This window comes from Sesamum indicum, linkage group LG1, assembly GCF_026168435.1.
Source record: "Sesamum indicum cultivar Baizhima isolate 11 linkage group LG1, ASM2616843v1, whole genome shotgun sequence".
NCBI classification, from domain to species: domain Eukaryota; kingdom Viridiplantae; phylum Streptophyta; class Magnoliopsida; order Lamiales; family Pedaliaceae; genus Sesamum; species Sesamum indicum.
In genome coordinates, this window is record NC_142657.1 from 19782160 (window position 1) to 19797418 (window position 15259).

The following is a 15259-nucleotide window of genomic DNA, read 5'->3' on the forward strand; positions in this document are numbered from 1 at the left end:
TGATATGATATCCACTACCCAAAATCGGCATTTTTTTGCCTATAAAAATCGTCAAACAATCTCCACAAAACTTCCCAATTTCTCCATCTTCAACACTGAAAATGGAGAAAATCAGCTCTCCTGCTGGAGACCCTTCCCTGGATTTCCCTCAAGATTTCAGGTGCCCGATTTCCATGGAGCTCATGAGAGATCCTGTAACAATCTCCACAGGCGTTACCTACGAGCGGAGAAACATCGAAAGGTGGTTTCACACTTACAAGAAAAGAACTTGCCCCGCCACTATGCAATCCATTGAAAGCCTGGAAATGACTCCGAATCACACCCTGAAGAGATTGATCGTTGGATGGCTCGATTCCCAGGCTGATCAGTGCCTGTCGACTCCGGCCCGACGACAGTCTGCCAAGCACGACGAATTGGCGGCAGTTCTTGGGACGATTGATTCGAGTCCGTTCAAGGTGAGTTCGTTGAGGAAACTCAGGTCCATTCTTGAAATGGGAGATGAAGTGAAGGAAGATTTCAAGAGATTAGGAGGGGTGGAGGTTCTTGTGAGGATAATTGTTCAGATTTTGGTTGAAAATTTGGATTTCGCAACGTTTAGAGCCTGTGAGGAGGCGTTAGGGGTTCTGCACCAGGTCCCGGTTTCTGATGAAGATGAGCAAATTCTCCAGCTTTTGATGAAACCTGATTGCATGAGATCAATGTGTATTATGCTCCAAAGAGGCAGCATGGAAGCCCGATTTTGCACCATTTCGGCGTTTCAGAAGATGGCGAAAGCTGATTATCATTGGAACTATGTTGCACAGGATCAGGGCATTGATTTCTTCAAATCCCTGCTGGAAATCGTGTCTGATGAAATCTGCACGAAGGCAAGCTCTTCTGCGCTGAAACTTCTGATAGAAATCCTGGAAGCATCGAAGAAATCCAGGCTGAAAGCCATTGAAGCTGGAGGGGTTTGCACGCTGGTCGAACTTCTGCCTGATTCGAACATATCGAAATCTGAGAAGATTCTGAAGCTGATAAAGTTACTGTGTGAGTGTGCGGAGGGGAGATTGGCTTTTACCGAGCATGGATTGGGGATTTCTGCTGTGGCCAAGAAAATGTTGAATGTGTCGCCTGGAGCCACCAAGATCGGGGTGAAAATCTTGTGGCTAATTTCGAGTTTTCACGCGACGGAGAAGGTTTTGGAGGAAATGCTGGTTTCCGGGGCGGTGAAAAAGCTGGTGGCGCTGCTGAATATCGGCAGCGGGCAGTCGAGCACCAAGGATAGGGTGGTGAAAATCTTGAAGTTGCACGGCCGGGTGTGGCGGCGATACCCGTGTTTTCCGAGTGACGTGAAGGCTTACTTGGGGTTGGAAAATGATAATACTTGCTGAAGGGAGAAGGAAACATGGAATTTTTTTTCCTTTTTTTTTTTTAAAATAGAAAGAAAGAAAAAAAGAGTAAGAATTTGTAGTATATTTTTAATGATGATACACATGAAATTCTTTCTTTTCTCAAATCAATAAAAAGTAAATTAGCAATATTTATTAGTTTCCTTTGATGTTCTGTTATTGTATACCAAATATCATTCTTGTGATTACAATGGTTTTACGTTTAATGTGAAAAAAGTTATCTAAATTGAATTTACTCAAATTTTAATTAACTTACACTAATAATTTTAATTTGCATAATTTATGAAGAGTGATCAATATAAATATATTGAGTCGATCAGACTATAATTAGTTTGGATAAAATAATTTTATTTGATCTGTAGTAATTTCACCTTACAACCGACACCAACATGCTTCATTATTTACGTTCTTCAACATAGTTAGCGTCAAGTTTGGACAAAGAGGAGAATTTCTGTAAATAAAGTTATTTAACTTTGGTAAGATTAGATCATGGTGTAACTTCAAATATACTTGAATTTTAGTTGGAATTGACTCAATTGATCACGGCATGTAATTCAACTTAAATTAGTAAAAATTTAGTACAACCATAGTATATGTGGAATCATAAACATTATTTTCATCGAATCAATATTCGAGCTGAATGTTTCATGAGAAATTAACATTATCAAGATGAAAATTAAAACCACATTTTGATCAACTTACATGCAGGAGGAGGTGGGGCGAAAATCGAAACGTATTTGAACACATCTAATTAATGACAATAGTACTTGTGGTCATATCATTGATAACATTTTAACGAGAATTATAGTAAGAATGATTGATATATATATATATATATTTCAGAATAATTACAGCTATAATTTCTATGAAAAATTTGAAGAATATGGATCATTTATTGGAACTGGTAGTTGGCAGTTGATTATAATTAAGTTGGAGATAGACTGGGCAACCTTTGATTCCAGTTTCTAGAAAACGGAAATCAAGTCACTTAGCAGCAAGAAATTTCAGTTGAAATTTGAATTAGTGACCAAACATCATGAAATGAAACAATGCAAAATTCATGTTGTCTTGAACCATTCTTGGAATCATCCAACGTTGAAAACAAGAACGTAACCACCTATCATCGATCCTGCCCTTAATTGAGCTACTTTGTCTATACAGTTGTTTGGTGAGTAAAGCTCAATTAATAGTCAAAGATGTTACGTACCTTCTTCTTTCATACCAATTCAACATTATTATTTCCTAATTATTTATGCGAAAAAGTCAAGAAAATATGATGGGAGGATGTTGCTCACACTGAAATTAACTCTATTGTCACATTTCTTGCAGGAAAAATTTAATTTGGCTCGTGGGGTCGATCTCGTTGGTAAGTTGAATTACAAAAAGAATATATATATATATAAATATAATAAATTATATTTTTTATATTATAATAACGATGTTTCCAATATATAAACAAATATTTAGTAAACCTGGTGAACTTAAATAATTCTAGATGTCGACATCAAAATTTATTTAAAACACTCCGGTTCCAATTTTCCTATTTCCGAAAATGAAAAATTAAAAGAAAAATTGTCATATAATTTTAGGTCAACCGAGACTTAGTTTAACCAACTAAAGAACTAGACCGTTGGTCTACATGAATTTCAATTATTTAGTTCACTGAGATTGTCTTTAATTGTTAAGAAGTGAAGACAACTTAAAATTATAGGAGAAAGAAAAAGAATAATGTCATGATATGATATATCTTGCAGTAGAAAAAGAATTACTATTGACTGTCATATTAATGGTTGTGTTTATAAATTGTGTAAATAATTATTACTAACAATGATTAAATAAATTCGATGGAAAAAAATTAGCTTTTTCACTATAATAAAATTATTTATCATGACTTTTAGCCGTTCTCACGGAAACCCACAGTCAACAACAGTTGCATGTTTATGGTCGATGATTATAGGAGTGTTTGCAAAACTTCTGCTTTTAAAGAAGTGATTTTTATAAAAAAATTTGAAAGTTGCAGTGGAATCAAAAGTTGGTGTTTGTAAAAAAAAGTGAAAAACAAATAAAAGATAAATTGAATAATGTTTGGAGAAAAATCATTTTTAAAACAAACTTTTGATAAAAGATTATTTTGTCCCAATGTGTTAAAAAGAATATTATCTTTTTACTTATTATTTCTCTTGTTATTTGTCACTATTAATTTTTTTTCCACAAAAAAACATAAATTTTATTTTGATTAGTATATATTTCATATTTATATTTTTAAAAATATTATTAAAATATATTTAATTTATTGCTCCCACTAAGTAAAATTAATGATTCATACATAATAACTAAACTTGCATGATTGTAAAAAATAATTAATTTATTTAATTAACCAAATATAAAAAACTTAAAATATTAAATATATGAAAGTCTAAATTTCATTATCGTTAAAATTAAATTATTTAAAAATTCCGACATCAACATTAAATATATAATTTTAAAAAATAAAATAAAAAAGATAAAGTTGAATTAAGATTATTATAATAACAGTAAAGTAGTAAAAACATAAAATTGAATTTATTTACAAAAAAGTCAAAGCAACTAAAAACAGCCCCGAATGTGCGTTTGGCCTAAAAGTGCTTTTCTTAATTAACCATTTCAGAAGCAGAAACTGGTATCTCAAATATTTCAAAAAAAAAAATTTTAAACCAGAAACTGAACATTTTACAAAACACAGAATTATGTAATTGACCAAAAAAGAAAAAAAAAAAAAGGAGGAGAGAATTCTCCACTGCTAACACATGTAATGCCTCTCAGCCATAATAATGTTGAAATGAGATCTCATTTACCGGATAATACAAATATTAGTGAATGCCATTGCCTATATATATATACACACATAAATACATTACTCGATCACTAGAAAAATAATTGTTCAGACAATAAAGAGATTAAAAATGCAGGCCATCAAGGAAAAGTTGCACGACATGACCGCCGTCCGCAAAGCTAAGAATGAGGCGAAGGAGGAGGAAAAGGTAAGCATCTGTCCATTCAAGATCATTGGATGAAACTGCATAATCACTCAATAGAAGTTATTGCAAAACTTATTCTTCTGAATTTGTTCAAGATTTATAACTTGAATCCGTTTTTTGTTTTAAAATTACGACTAGAACTTATGCAGGTTTTGTGTTTTATTGTTCTGAATTCGACCCTGATTTGTGGATGATCTCTTAATTATATATATGTAAAATATGTTTGACGAAAACGTATGTGAATATTTCATCTATGCATAAGTATAAATTAATGTCAACATTATATTTTTATATTAGGTAATAATATTTTATGCTTTTCATATATGTGAAAAGAGCGCATGTTGAAACTTGTCATACTTGAAAAAATTAAATATGCACTTGTAAATTTTTAAAAGAAATAGTTGTTTTTCTCGTATCTAGAAAGTTATTGATAGTATTAATTTTATTTGCAAAAGTATTTTTTTAATATTTTTAAAATTATAAACCAGGTCTATTAATTAGGTTCATCTTATATCTGATCGAGATGGATTTTGAGATCAATAAACTCTTAACAAGTCGAGTCTTGAATTTTCATCATGAATTGAACTCTTTGTCGTACTAAATGCATAATTAATTACATTGATACTCGTAAAAATTCAATCATATTATGAATCTTTTTTTGTTAAGTTACTGACTTGGATTTGTGATAATAATTTGAAATTTAAGATGGAAGAATATTTTTGTAAAATGTAATTGATTATAATTCCTCGGGTTTTTTAGTTATTTGTTTAGTAAAATTCCCTCGTGTAATTGCACCAACTGTAGGCGGAGAAAGAGTTGGCAAAAGCAAGAGTTGAGGTAGCTCATGAGGTAAGAATGGCAAGGGAAGCTGAAGCTGAAATGGATCACCATGTCAGCAAAGCAGTAGAAAAGGCGGCGCTGGTGCAGCACGAGAGGAAGACCCCACTTTTAGGCGGCGTCTCCGGCGGACAGGACGGCTATGGAGGAGACGGTTACATGCAGCAGGAACCTCATTATTCTCGGAACCTTTCCAATTCATCTGCAGGAACTGGATATTCAACTGATAACCTCGCATACGGCGGCGGCGACGCCTATTCCTCCGGCCGTGACACTGGCGGCCTTGGCTCTTCCGCCGCCACCGGAGCCGGAAACATGTCTGGCGGTGCGTCAGCTCACACGAGAGACTTGCATTAAAGAGTTAAACAATATATATATATATATATATATTCCTTTTTTAGTGGTTGAAGAATAACTGCATGGATTTTCCGACAATTCTTTCGAATTGTCTGATTTCAGGCACATTCCCTTTTCTTTTTTTAGTGGTAATCTTATTTGTTCCAGGATAGGGTGTAGGAAATGAAACGTGTAATGCTTATTGATTTAGGTTTTACATACACAGAATCAGAATCAGCGTATCGATGGAATTATGGATAATGTTTTTATAATTTTTTTTTTAAGGAAAAAACCTCCGACTGCGTAATTTTGAAAATTCAGAAATTTGTCTCAAATTTATGTCATAGTAGTAAACATGAAACTAAATTTGATGTGCAATTTGTGCAACTTAGTAAACAAGACATAAGTGAATCCTATAACTGTGTATTCTTAATTTTATCATACATTAATCACGTCTCACAAAATAGGATAAGGGGTTCAGTTTTACGAAAATTTTAAAATGGTTACAAAATTGAGAAAATTCGAGACATGTAGTCATCTATTTATAGAATTTTCAAAATAGTTCTAAAACTGAAAATGCTCAATATGTTTAGTTTTATGCTCTATGGAATTTATATGACTAAATGTGTCGAGTTTTTACAAGTTTAGGGAAACGTGGTCGAGTTTACCCGATGATCGAACTATTGATCTGCGATCCGACCTCAGCTTCCAAAGCGCGATCCCTGAGAACAAAAGAAACGGTTAAGCCGGCCGGGTGCAGTCCCGGCGATGGCTCTCCGACGATCAAGTTAGTTCCTAGAACAGAGATATCCTGTGATAGGAAAGAGTATTTGCCTCTTAATCAAATGAGAACTTACCTCCCAAATCTTCATTTGCTACCCTTATATGTTTCCAAAAGATAATTTTGGTAAGAGCCAATATCCGGGTCTTGGAGCTCTAGTTATGCCCAAAATCGTAGCTAATTACTGATATGGTAGCCGCAAATCTCTCCCTTTGAGCATTATGTGGGATTCTGGGATTTTCCATAGAGGCTTCCTAATTTAATGTGGAGGGTATATTTGTCCAAAGATAAAAATCCCCTCATCATTTGCCCCCCTAGTTCTGGACGCGACGGCTGAGTCGTGTGCAGAACTCAACAGGTACTTTTGCAGGCTATTTAATAACATCGATATCGAGGTCCACGTGTCGTGTGGGCAGTCTTCCATAGCATTGAAGGGCGCGTCCCTTCTGCAAACGTCCAATCCCTTCTTGATACCAAAACTCATATAATCCGTTTATTTCAAAATATTTCAAACTGCTTTCGTCTTCCCCCAACCAACGCTTTCAGTCTTCCGCTGTGCGAGTCTCGCCCTATTCTCCATTCCCAGGTACGACCCTTCGCCATCCCAAACTTTGCTTCACTACTGCTATTTTCACACACAGTAGTACGGTCAGTATGCACCAGGAAGGTCCGTCTAGGGCTATGTCTCGGTCTAGATTGCGTCATGGTGGGCGAGTAGAATCGGATTCCGACAGTGTTCCCGATTCCGAATCCGGCGATAGGCCATGGGAACATATAGTTAGTACCGTAAGGCTTCGGGTCGGTACCATAAGAGAAAAGTATTTTATCCCTCCTAGCTACGAAATTTTGATTCCTAGTTCCGCTGATCGCATGCATCGTCCACCTCGGGGGTTTTGTTCGTTTTCCCTGAATCATTTTGACGCGGGTTTGAGATTACCCCTCGCTCCGTATGTTTCACAAATTCTCAGGCGCCTTGAATTGTGTCCTATGCAACTTTCACCGAATTCAATCCGCCACATCATTATTTTCGTCATCCTAATGAGAATCTACCGATATGAGCCCAGTTTTGATAACTTCTGGTCCTTGTACTCGTTCACTACTTCTGCAAGGTCGGCGGATAACGGTTTTTATTACCTGTCCGCCCGTAAGGAGTGCCGGTATCTGGCTCCTTTAACTTCAAACGTAGGTCCATGGAAGAAACGATTCATCTTTGTTCGTCCTCCTCCGGGTCGGGGATGGCCTTTCAGCTGTGAATGGGTCTTAGAAAAACCGAGACCTGTGGTTGAGGGTGGGGGGTTAGAAGGTGATCAAATTAGGAGCCTTTCTTCCTATCGATACGACCCCAAGACGCTTCTAGTAGAAGAAGTTCTCAAGCTCGCACAACTTTCTCCTGCACCTATCCCAGTCGAGGGCTCCTTAGGTGATTGATCGATACAATTTTTATTTTCCTCTGTTATCCTGGAGTTCAATGTATTCTCATCCCATTGTTTTTTCTTTTCAGACGACATGGTAGGTCAATCACGCCTTGCCCAGCGAATCCGTTCCAATCGGGTGCGACCATCAGCTGGGGGGACCGCGCCTGTGCCTTCATCAGCGACCTCACCTCATCTTGGTGACAGTTCAGCAGTCCCTCAGGGGAACCAAACCCGCAGTCCTCCCATCGACATTGGGAGTGAAGATACTCGCTCCCATGCTCGTTCGTTGGATCAGCCTGCTCCTGCTTCGCCTGATCGATCCCACACTGGAGAATCTAATTCGGGCGGCCTGTTGCCCCGGAGACGAAGGAGAGGTAAGAGCCCGATGGGTCCCAATACGAGGAGCCGGTCGCAATCCCTGGCTCTGGGTCACTCCGCATCCACAGCCCTTGATGATCGCAGGGGCATGGAAATGTTTAACGATATTTCTGACTGCTGGAGGAAAGCTCGCGAGGATCTCCGTGCTCCGAATCACCTTATGCCTCCCCCGGTTGAGGAAAGATTCATCCCGAATTGGAATGTCTCTCCCAACAGCACTGTTCTTGGTTCACATTCTGGGCAAGTATCATGGGAACTTTTTAACGCTTCGTGTTTACCCCGAGATCAGGCAGCCTTGATCCAGAGCCCTTTCACCCGACTGGAGGAACATGCCGCGCATTCGCTGATTCAGGTAAGTACCCTCTGAACGATGGTTAGTTTGTATTGTCTTTTGCTGCTGCCCTGTTATATTCTTCTCTAACGTGATCGCGCCCAGGCTTCCAATCTTGTTCGGGGACTTTCTTTGAAATGTGCCGGGTTCCGAAGGAATCAACTAATGGCTGAACGTTCCAGTGGTGAGATGCGCCTCAAGGTCGAGGAAGCCACCGCTCGAGCAGAAAATTTGGAAGCCCAACGTGCAGTTCTGGAGGCCCGCAACAAGGAGTTGGAAGCTCATAACAAGGAGTTGGAGGAAAAGATGGCCGTCGAAGTATCCAAGGCTACTGAGCTGGGGAGAGAGGCAGGCTTCTCAGCTGGGCAGGTCGCTGGGAAGGTTGAAGGTCGAGCCGAGTTTTTGAATTCCGATGAGTTCTCTACTCGTATCCGTGAGGCTCGACTTTCCGGTGCTCGCGATTTTATTCGGGCTCCGTCTTTTGATACTGCTCTAGAGATTAGGGCTGCAGACTACCTGGTACAAGGTTTTGATAGATGCAAAGCTCAAGTCTCAACATTGAAAGGCTTTGTGCCTGGTTTCGATCTTGCCCAGCTCGATCCTAGTCTCGATGGTGACTTGCGCCCATTTCCCGAGGACCCTGCTGCTTCGCCCAAAGAAGATGAATTCGCCTCATTGTTAGATGTCATTGAAAATATGTAGCTTCATGTTTTGAACAATTTGCCCGAACAATTTGTCCTTTGAACAATTTGCTCTTCATATCACTTAAGACAATAGCTCTTAGTGCTCTCATTACTGTCAAGCGTTTTTGCTGATATGATCGTTTTTACTGATGATCGTTTTAGAAAACCTTTTTCAGGTTTGAGTTAATATCGCATTCTGGTAAGGCCTTTCTCAGGTCTACATAATAAAAGTGCGACCATATTATTTAGCATGGTTTAATGAGCCTTTTCCAGGCTAATGGCGATACAGTAAATAAACTTCATACATTATTTGGCCTTTCCCAGGCATCTACGATCGCACTACTTTCATCCTTTCTCAGGCTGAGTTATGCATAGAATTTCCTCAAGTTTCGTATGTTCCATGGTCGCTTGAGAAGACGTCCTTGAGAATCTTGTAGTAGGTAAGCACCTTTCCTCCGAATTTCGACCACCTTAAAGGGGCCCTCCCATTCAGGGTCCAGCTTCCCCACGTGTTTAGAGACTTCAGCTTTTTTCAAGACTAGGTCCCCCACTTGGAGCTCCCTGGGTCGAAGTTTTTTGTTGTACCTTCTCATCATCAGGCCTTTGTGGTGGAGTATTTTAGCTAGGGCGGCATCCCGTCTTTCTTCGATCATTGTTAGGTCGAACGCACGAGCTTGGTGGTTCGCCTCTGGGTCGTAACTTGCTATCCGATGTGTTTCCTCGCCGATTTCTGCAGGAAGAATAGCTTCAGAACCGTAAACAAGACAAAAGGGGCTCTCACCTGTAGACGACCTCGGGGTCGTCCTGTAAGCCCATGGTAGTTCTTCTTCCCACGATCCTTTTGAATTAATGCGAGTCTTCAAGTGTTGGAGTATAGTCCTATTGGTCACCTCCGTCTGCCCATTCGATTGAGGATGGCCCACCGATGTGAAGTTCTGTTGGATTTTCAGCTCTTTCAACCAGCTCGCAATTTCCTTCCCCTGGAATTGTGTTCCATTATCTGATACGATAGCTCTGGGGATCCCGAATCGACAGATGATATTTTTCCAGATGAAATCGATCATCCCTTTTTCCGTTATTCTTGCCACCGCTTCGGCCTCTACCCACTTAGAAAAATACTCGACCGCGAGTATGATAAATTTCTTTTGTGCTCTCGCCGGGGGAAAAGGCCCCATTATGTCGATCCCCCACTGGTCGAATGGGCAAGCGACCTTCAAAGGTTCCATTGGTGTAGCCGGGGAATGTATCCGGGCAGAGAACCTCTGACAGCTTTCGCATCTCTGTACTAATCTCTTAGCATCCTTCATCAATGTAGGCCAGAAATACCCTTGACGCGCGACCTTCTGAGCTAACGACCTGGCACCCGAATGATTGCCGCAACTTCCTTCGTGTATTTCTTTCAGCACGTATTCCGCTTGTTCGTCATTCAAGCATTTTAATAGGGGTCCATCTGCCGTTCTCTTGTATAGTTCAGACTCGATCATCGTGAATCTGGTGGCTTTTATCCTCAAATTTTTTGCCTGCGAGGGATTTTTGGGAAGAATCCCCTCCTTGAGATAGAGTGCTAGCTCGTCCATCCACGTGCAAGGTTGGTCTATCGTGTGTATATCGACCTCCGCGATTGCTGGTCTGTCCTTCACCATCACCGTTATACTACGGTTTTTTATGCCCGACAATGAGGCTCCAATTTTAGAAAGTGAATCAGCTCTGTCGTTTTCTCCTCTTGGTATCTGTTGGATCGTGCATTTATCAAAACGCTCAATCAGAGATTTTGATTTCTTCAAGTACATCGACATTGTTTGCTCCTTTGCTTTGTAATTCCCCTCAATCTGCATTGCTACTAACTGTGAGTCTGTGTATACTTCTAAAATCCTTGCTCCTGCTGCGTGAGCCAGTTCCAATCCTAAGATTAAGGCTTCATACTCGGCTTCGTTGTTGGTGGCATGAAACGAAAGTCTGGCTGCGACCTCGATCTCAACCTCTCCTGGTCCTTGTATCAGGATCCCGGCTCCCCCGTTGCTAGTATTCGAGGACCCGTCTACATGTAACATCCACGGCTCGACATCCTGAGTAGGCGTGCTTGTCAGTTCCATTACAAAGTCAGCAAGTACCTGAGCTCTCTCCGAGTTTCTGGCATGGTATTCTATATCGTGTTCCCCCAGTTCTACAGCCCATTTCACTAATCTCCCTGAGACCTCCGGTCGCGACAAGATACTCTTGAGCGGTTGATTTGTTAATACAACGATCTTATGTGACTGAAAATACGGTCGTAATCTGCGAGCCGAAGTTACTAGTGCCAGGACGAATTTCTCGACCAAACTGTACCTCATTTCCGCTCCTTGCAGCATTTTGCTGACATAGTATACTGGGTTCTGGACTTTATTCTCTTCTCTCACCAATACCGAGCTCACAGCATGTTCCGACACTGCTAGGTACAGATACAAAATGTCTCCAGGTCGGGGGTTTGCTAATAATGGTGGCGTCCTCAAGTAACTCTTGAGCTGGTTAAAAGCGTCTTCGCACTCTTTTGACCATTGGAAATCCTTTGGTTTTCTTAATACTTTAAAGAAAGGTAAATTCCTATCTGCTGACTTTGAAATAAAGCGGTTAAGGGATGCGATCTTACCCGTCAACTTCTGCACGTCTTTTATCGAAGCCGGCGACTTCAGCTCGAGGATTGCTTTGATTTTCTCGGCTTCTATCCCTCGGCTGCTCACCATATATCCCAAGAACTTGCCTCCTCCGACTCCGAACGTGCATTTTGTTGGATTGAGCTTCATTCCGTATGATCGCATGACGGCAAAGCTTGCCTCGAGGTCCTGCAAGTGTTGCTCCGAATGCCGGCTTTTGACTAGCATGTCGTCTACGTAGACCTCCATTGTTTTTCCGATCTGTTCTCTGAACATTCTGTTCACGAGCCTTTGATATGTCGCACCTGCATTTTTTAGACCGAACGGCATTACGTTATAACAGAATATACCTTGTTCAGTCACGAACGATGTTTTTGTGCGGTCCTCCTTAGCCATACGGATTTGGTGGTAACCTTGGTAGGCATCCATCATCGAAAACAATTTGTACCCGGCGGTCGCATCCACCAACTGATCGATCCTGGGTAATGGGAAAGGGTCTTTGGGGCACGCTTTGTTCAGGTCTGTAAAATCGGTGCACATCCTCCATTTTCCCGCAGCCTTCGGCACCACTACTACGTTCGACAACCAGTCTGTATAGCGGACCTCAGAAACGTATCCAGCTTTCAACAGCTTATCCACTTCCTCTTTGATGATTGCATTTTTTTCTGCTCCGAATGCTCTTTTTCTCTGTTGTACGGGCTGTGCTTTTGGGTCCAAGTTCAATCGATGGACAATAATTTCGGGGTTAATACCTTTAAAATCGGAGGCACTCCAGGCAAACATGTCCGCATTGCGACGTAAGAAGGCGACCATCATTAGCTCGAGGTTTCTTTCCATGCTAGCCCCAATCTTCGTTGTTTTGGATGGGTCCCCTTGCACCAATTCGATCTCTCTATGTTCGTCCATCGATTCTATCCTCTCGTTCTTAATGAAAGTTTCAACCAGCTTCCTCTTTCTATCCGTCGCCTCCTTCCTTATCGAGAGGTTGTAGCACCTTCTGGCTTCCCCTTGATCGCATGCGACCTCCCCAACTCCGGCATGTGTAGGAAATTTCATTTTCAAGTGGTAAGTGGACACAATGGCCCTGAAAATATTCAAGCCGGGTCTTCCCAAAATGACATTGTAAGCAAAGGGGGTGTTGACCACCAGAAATTTTACCTTGAGAGTCCTTCTCCTGGGTTCATCTCCAAGGGAAACAGGCAGTTCGATTGTCCCTAATGAGTCCACTTCACTGCCTCCGAAGCCTACTAATGGTGAGTTCACAGCCTCCAACCTAGCATCCGCCAACCCCATCTTGATTAAGACTTCCTTCAAAATTATATCAGCAGAGCTTCCGTTGTCAACCAAAACTTTATGGACAGTGAAGTTGGCTATGTCCATTTTAATCACCATGGGGTCATTACCATCACCTGTCTTTCCTTTTATATCACTAGCCCCAAAGCTAATTTCTAACTCTGGGGATATATTCATTACCTGCCGGCTCATCAGAGCGCTCGTTCTCCGTTCTGCCTTCTTCCTTGCTCTGCTCGAGTGTTCTATTTCAGATCCTCCTGCTATCATATGTATAATGCCTTTTACAGGCGCGTTTTCCTGGGCGGTTTGTCCTGCTCCGGCTCCTCCTCCATGTCTTACCGGGCTTCGGGATCTGCTGTGTCGACCTCTGCTTTGATCCTTGGATATCAAATCTTTGAAATACCCTTGGCGGACCAGCCGTTCGATCTCGTCCTTGAGCTGGTAACATTCCTCCGTGTCGTGCCCCCTTTCACGATGGAATCTACAGTATTTGCTCGAATTTTTCTTTGCCGGGGTAGCTCTCGTGGGTTTTGGCCATCTGAGTACATCCTTCCTTTCTACCATAAGCAAAGCCCTAGCTCTCGTTGTGTTGAGTGGGGTGTATTTATTATACTTCTGTGAGTAGTGTGGTTCTTTGTTTCGATCGTGCCTCGATCGCTTATCATTTTTAACGTCATATCCGCGATCTCTCCCGTACTCACCCCTCCATTCGCCGTCCTTCATGGCATTCATTTCTTCCTCATCTATATACTTCTGCGCCAGATTCATAAGCTGTTCTACGTCAGATGGGGGGTCGCGAGCTAACGCAGAAGCGAATGCTCCCTTCTTCAACCCGTGGATCAGTATGCTGATCATCATATCTATACGTAAGTCTGGTACCTCCAGTGTCTCGTTGTTGAAACGTCCCATGAAATTCTTTAAAGGTTCGTCATTTCGCTGTCTTATAGTGAACAAGTGTGTCGCCGACCATTTCTGCTTCCTTTTACTGGCGAAATGGAAAGAAAATTTTTGTATGAGTTGTTCGAGGGATTCCACACTTCCCGGTGGCAGATTTGTGAACCACTCCTGGGCTTTTCCTGTCAGGGTCGTGACAAATAATTTAGCGTTTATCGGACCTGACTGCCCATAGAGGTTCATCACCATATCGAATGCCGCGAGATGCTCCGTGGGGTCTTTCATTCCATCATATTTCGGCAAGTCCGGCATTCTGAAGTTCGGAGCCACAGTTTCTGTCAGGATGTGGTTACAGAATGGCGAATTCCGGTGCTGGGATACTATTTCCCCCCTTTTCTTCAGTTCGTCAATCTGCTTTCCTAGTTTCTCTATCTGTTTTGATACGTTGTCAACCTCTGCGCGTGAGATTACCGGTCCCCGGGCGTGGCTCCCGTCTCTGCTACTAGATCCAACTTCTGATGGCTGGCGCTTGCTTCTGTCTCTTCTAAGGGCACCTGACGTTCTATCTTGTTCCTTTTCTCCAAACAGTCTTCTTCTAGCCCCTTCTCCCTCAGCCAGAGCAGTAATCCTCCGCTCATACGCGACTATGGCTTTTCTCCCCGCTTCTTCCATTAATTGCTGTAATTCAGTTTTTGTGAGTTGAACCACGGGTTCAGCGGTTCCTACCGTGGTATCTAAGCCTAGGATGTTCCTCCTTGATTCTCCTTCCATGTTCTCAGAATATGTCGTTCCCACAGACGGCGCCAAATGAAAATGCTTAGGGAAACGTGGTCGAGTTTACCCGATGATCGAACTATTGATCTGCGATCCGACCTCAGCTTCCAAAGCGCGATCCCTGAGAACAAAAGAAACGGTTAAGCCGGCCGGGTGCAGTCCCGGCGATGGCTCTCCGACGATCAAGTTAGTTCCTAGAACAGAGATATCCTGTGATAGGAAAGAGTATTTGCCTCTTAATCAAATGAGAACTTACCTCCCAAATCTTCATTTGCTACCCTTATATGTTTCCAAAAGATAATTTTGGTAAGAGCCAATATCCGGGTCTTGGAGCTCTAGTTATGCCCAAAATCGTAGCTAATTACTGATATGGTAGCCGCAAATCTCTCCCTTTGAGCATTATGTGGGATTCTGGGATTTTCCATAGAGGCTTCCTAATTTAATGTGGAGGGTATATTTGTCCAAAGATAAAAATCCCCTCATCAAGTGGTAATCTTAT

At 41.5% G+C, this 15259-nt stretch overlaps 3 protein-coding genes across 3 annotated transcripts; 2 read left to right on the forward strand and 1 right to left on the reverse strand.

The window, feature by feature from the left end:
• On the forward strand, window positions 1-1522 carry LOC105167973 (E3 ubiquitin-protein ligase PUB23). Its single transcript, XM_011087875.3, has one exon. It carries the CDS (start codon window positions 102-104, stop codon window positions 1371-1373), a length of 1272 nt encoding a protein of 423 aa, XP_011086177.1. The 5' UTR covers window positions 1-101; the 3' UTR covers window positions 1374-1522.
• A 2793-nt stretch (window positions 1523-4315) lies between these two features.
• On the forward strand, window positions 4316-5738 carry LOC105167114 (uncharacterized). The gene is made up of 2 exons (XM_011086692.3): window positions 4316-4411; window positions 5213-5738. Exons 1-2 carry the CDS (start codon window positions 4334-4336, stop codon window positions 5600-5602), a joined length of 468 nt encoding a protein of 155 aa, XP_011084994.1. The 5' UTR covers window positions 4316-4333; the 3' UTR covers window positions 5603-5738.
• Window positions 5739-9534: 3796 nt separating this feature from the next.
• On the reverse strand, window positions 9535-14757 carry LOC148789509 (uncharacterized). The gene has a single exon (XM_088883275.1). It carries the CDS (start codon window positions 14755-14757, stop codon window positions 9535-9537), a length of 5223 nt encoding a protein of 1740 aa, XP_088739401.1.
• Between the last annotated feature and the right edge of the window lie 502 nt (window positions 14758-15259).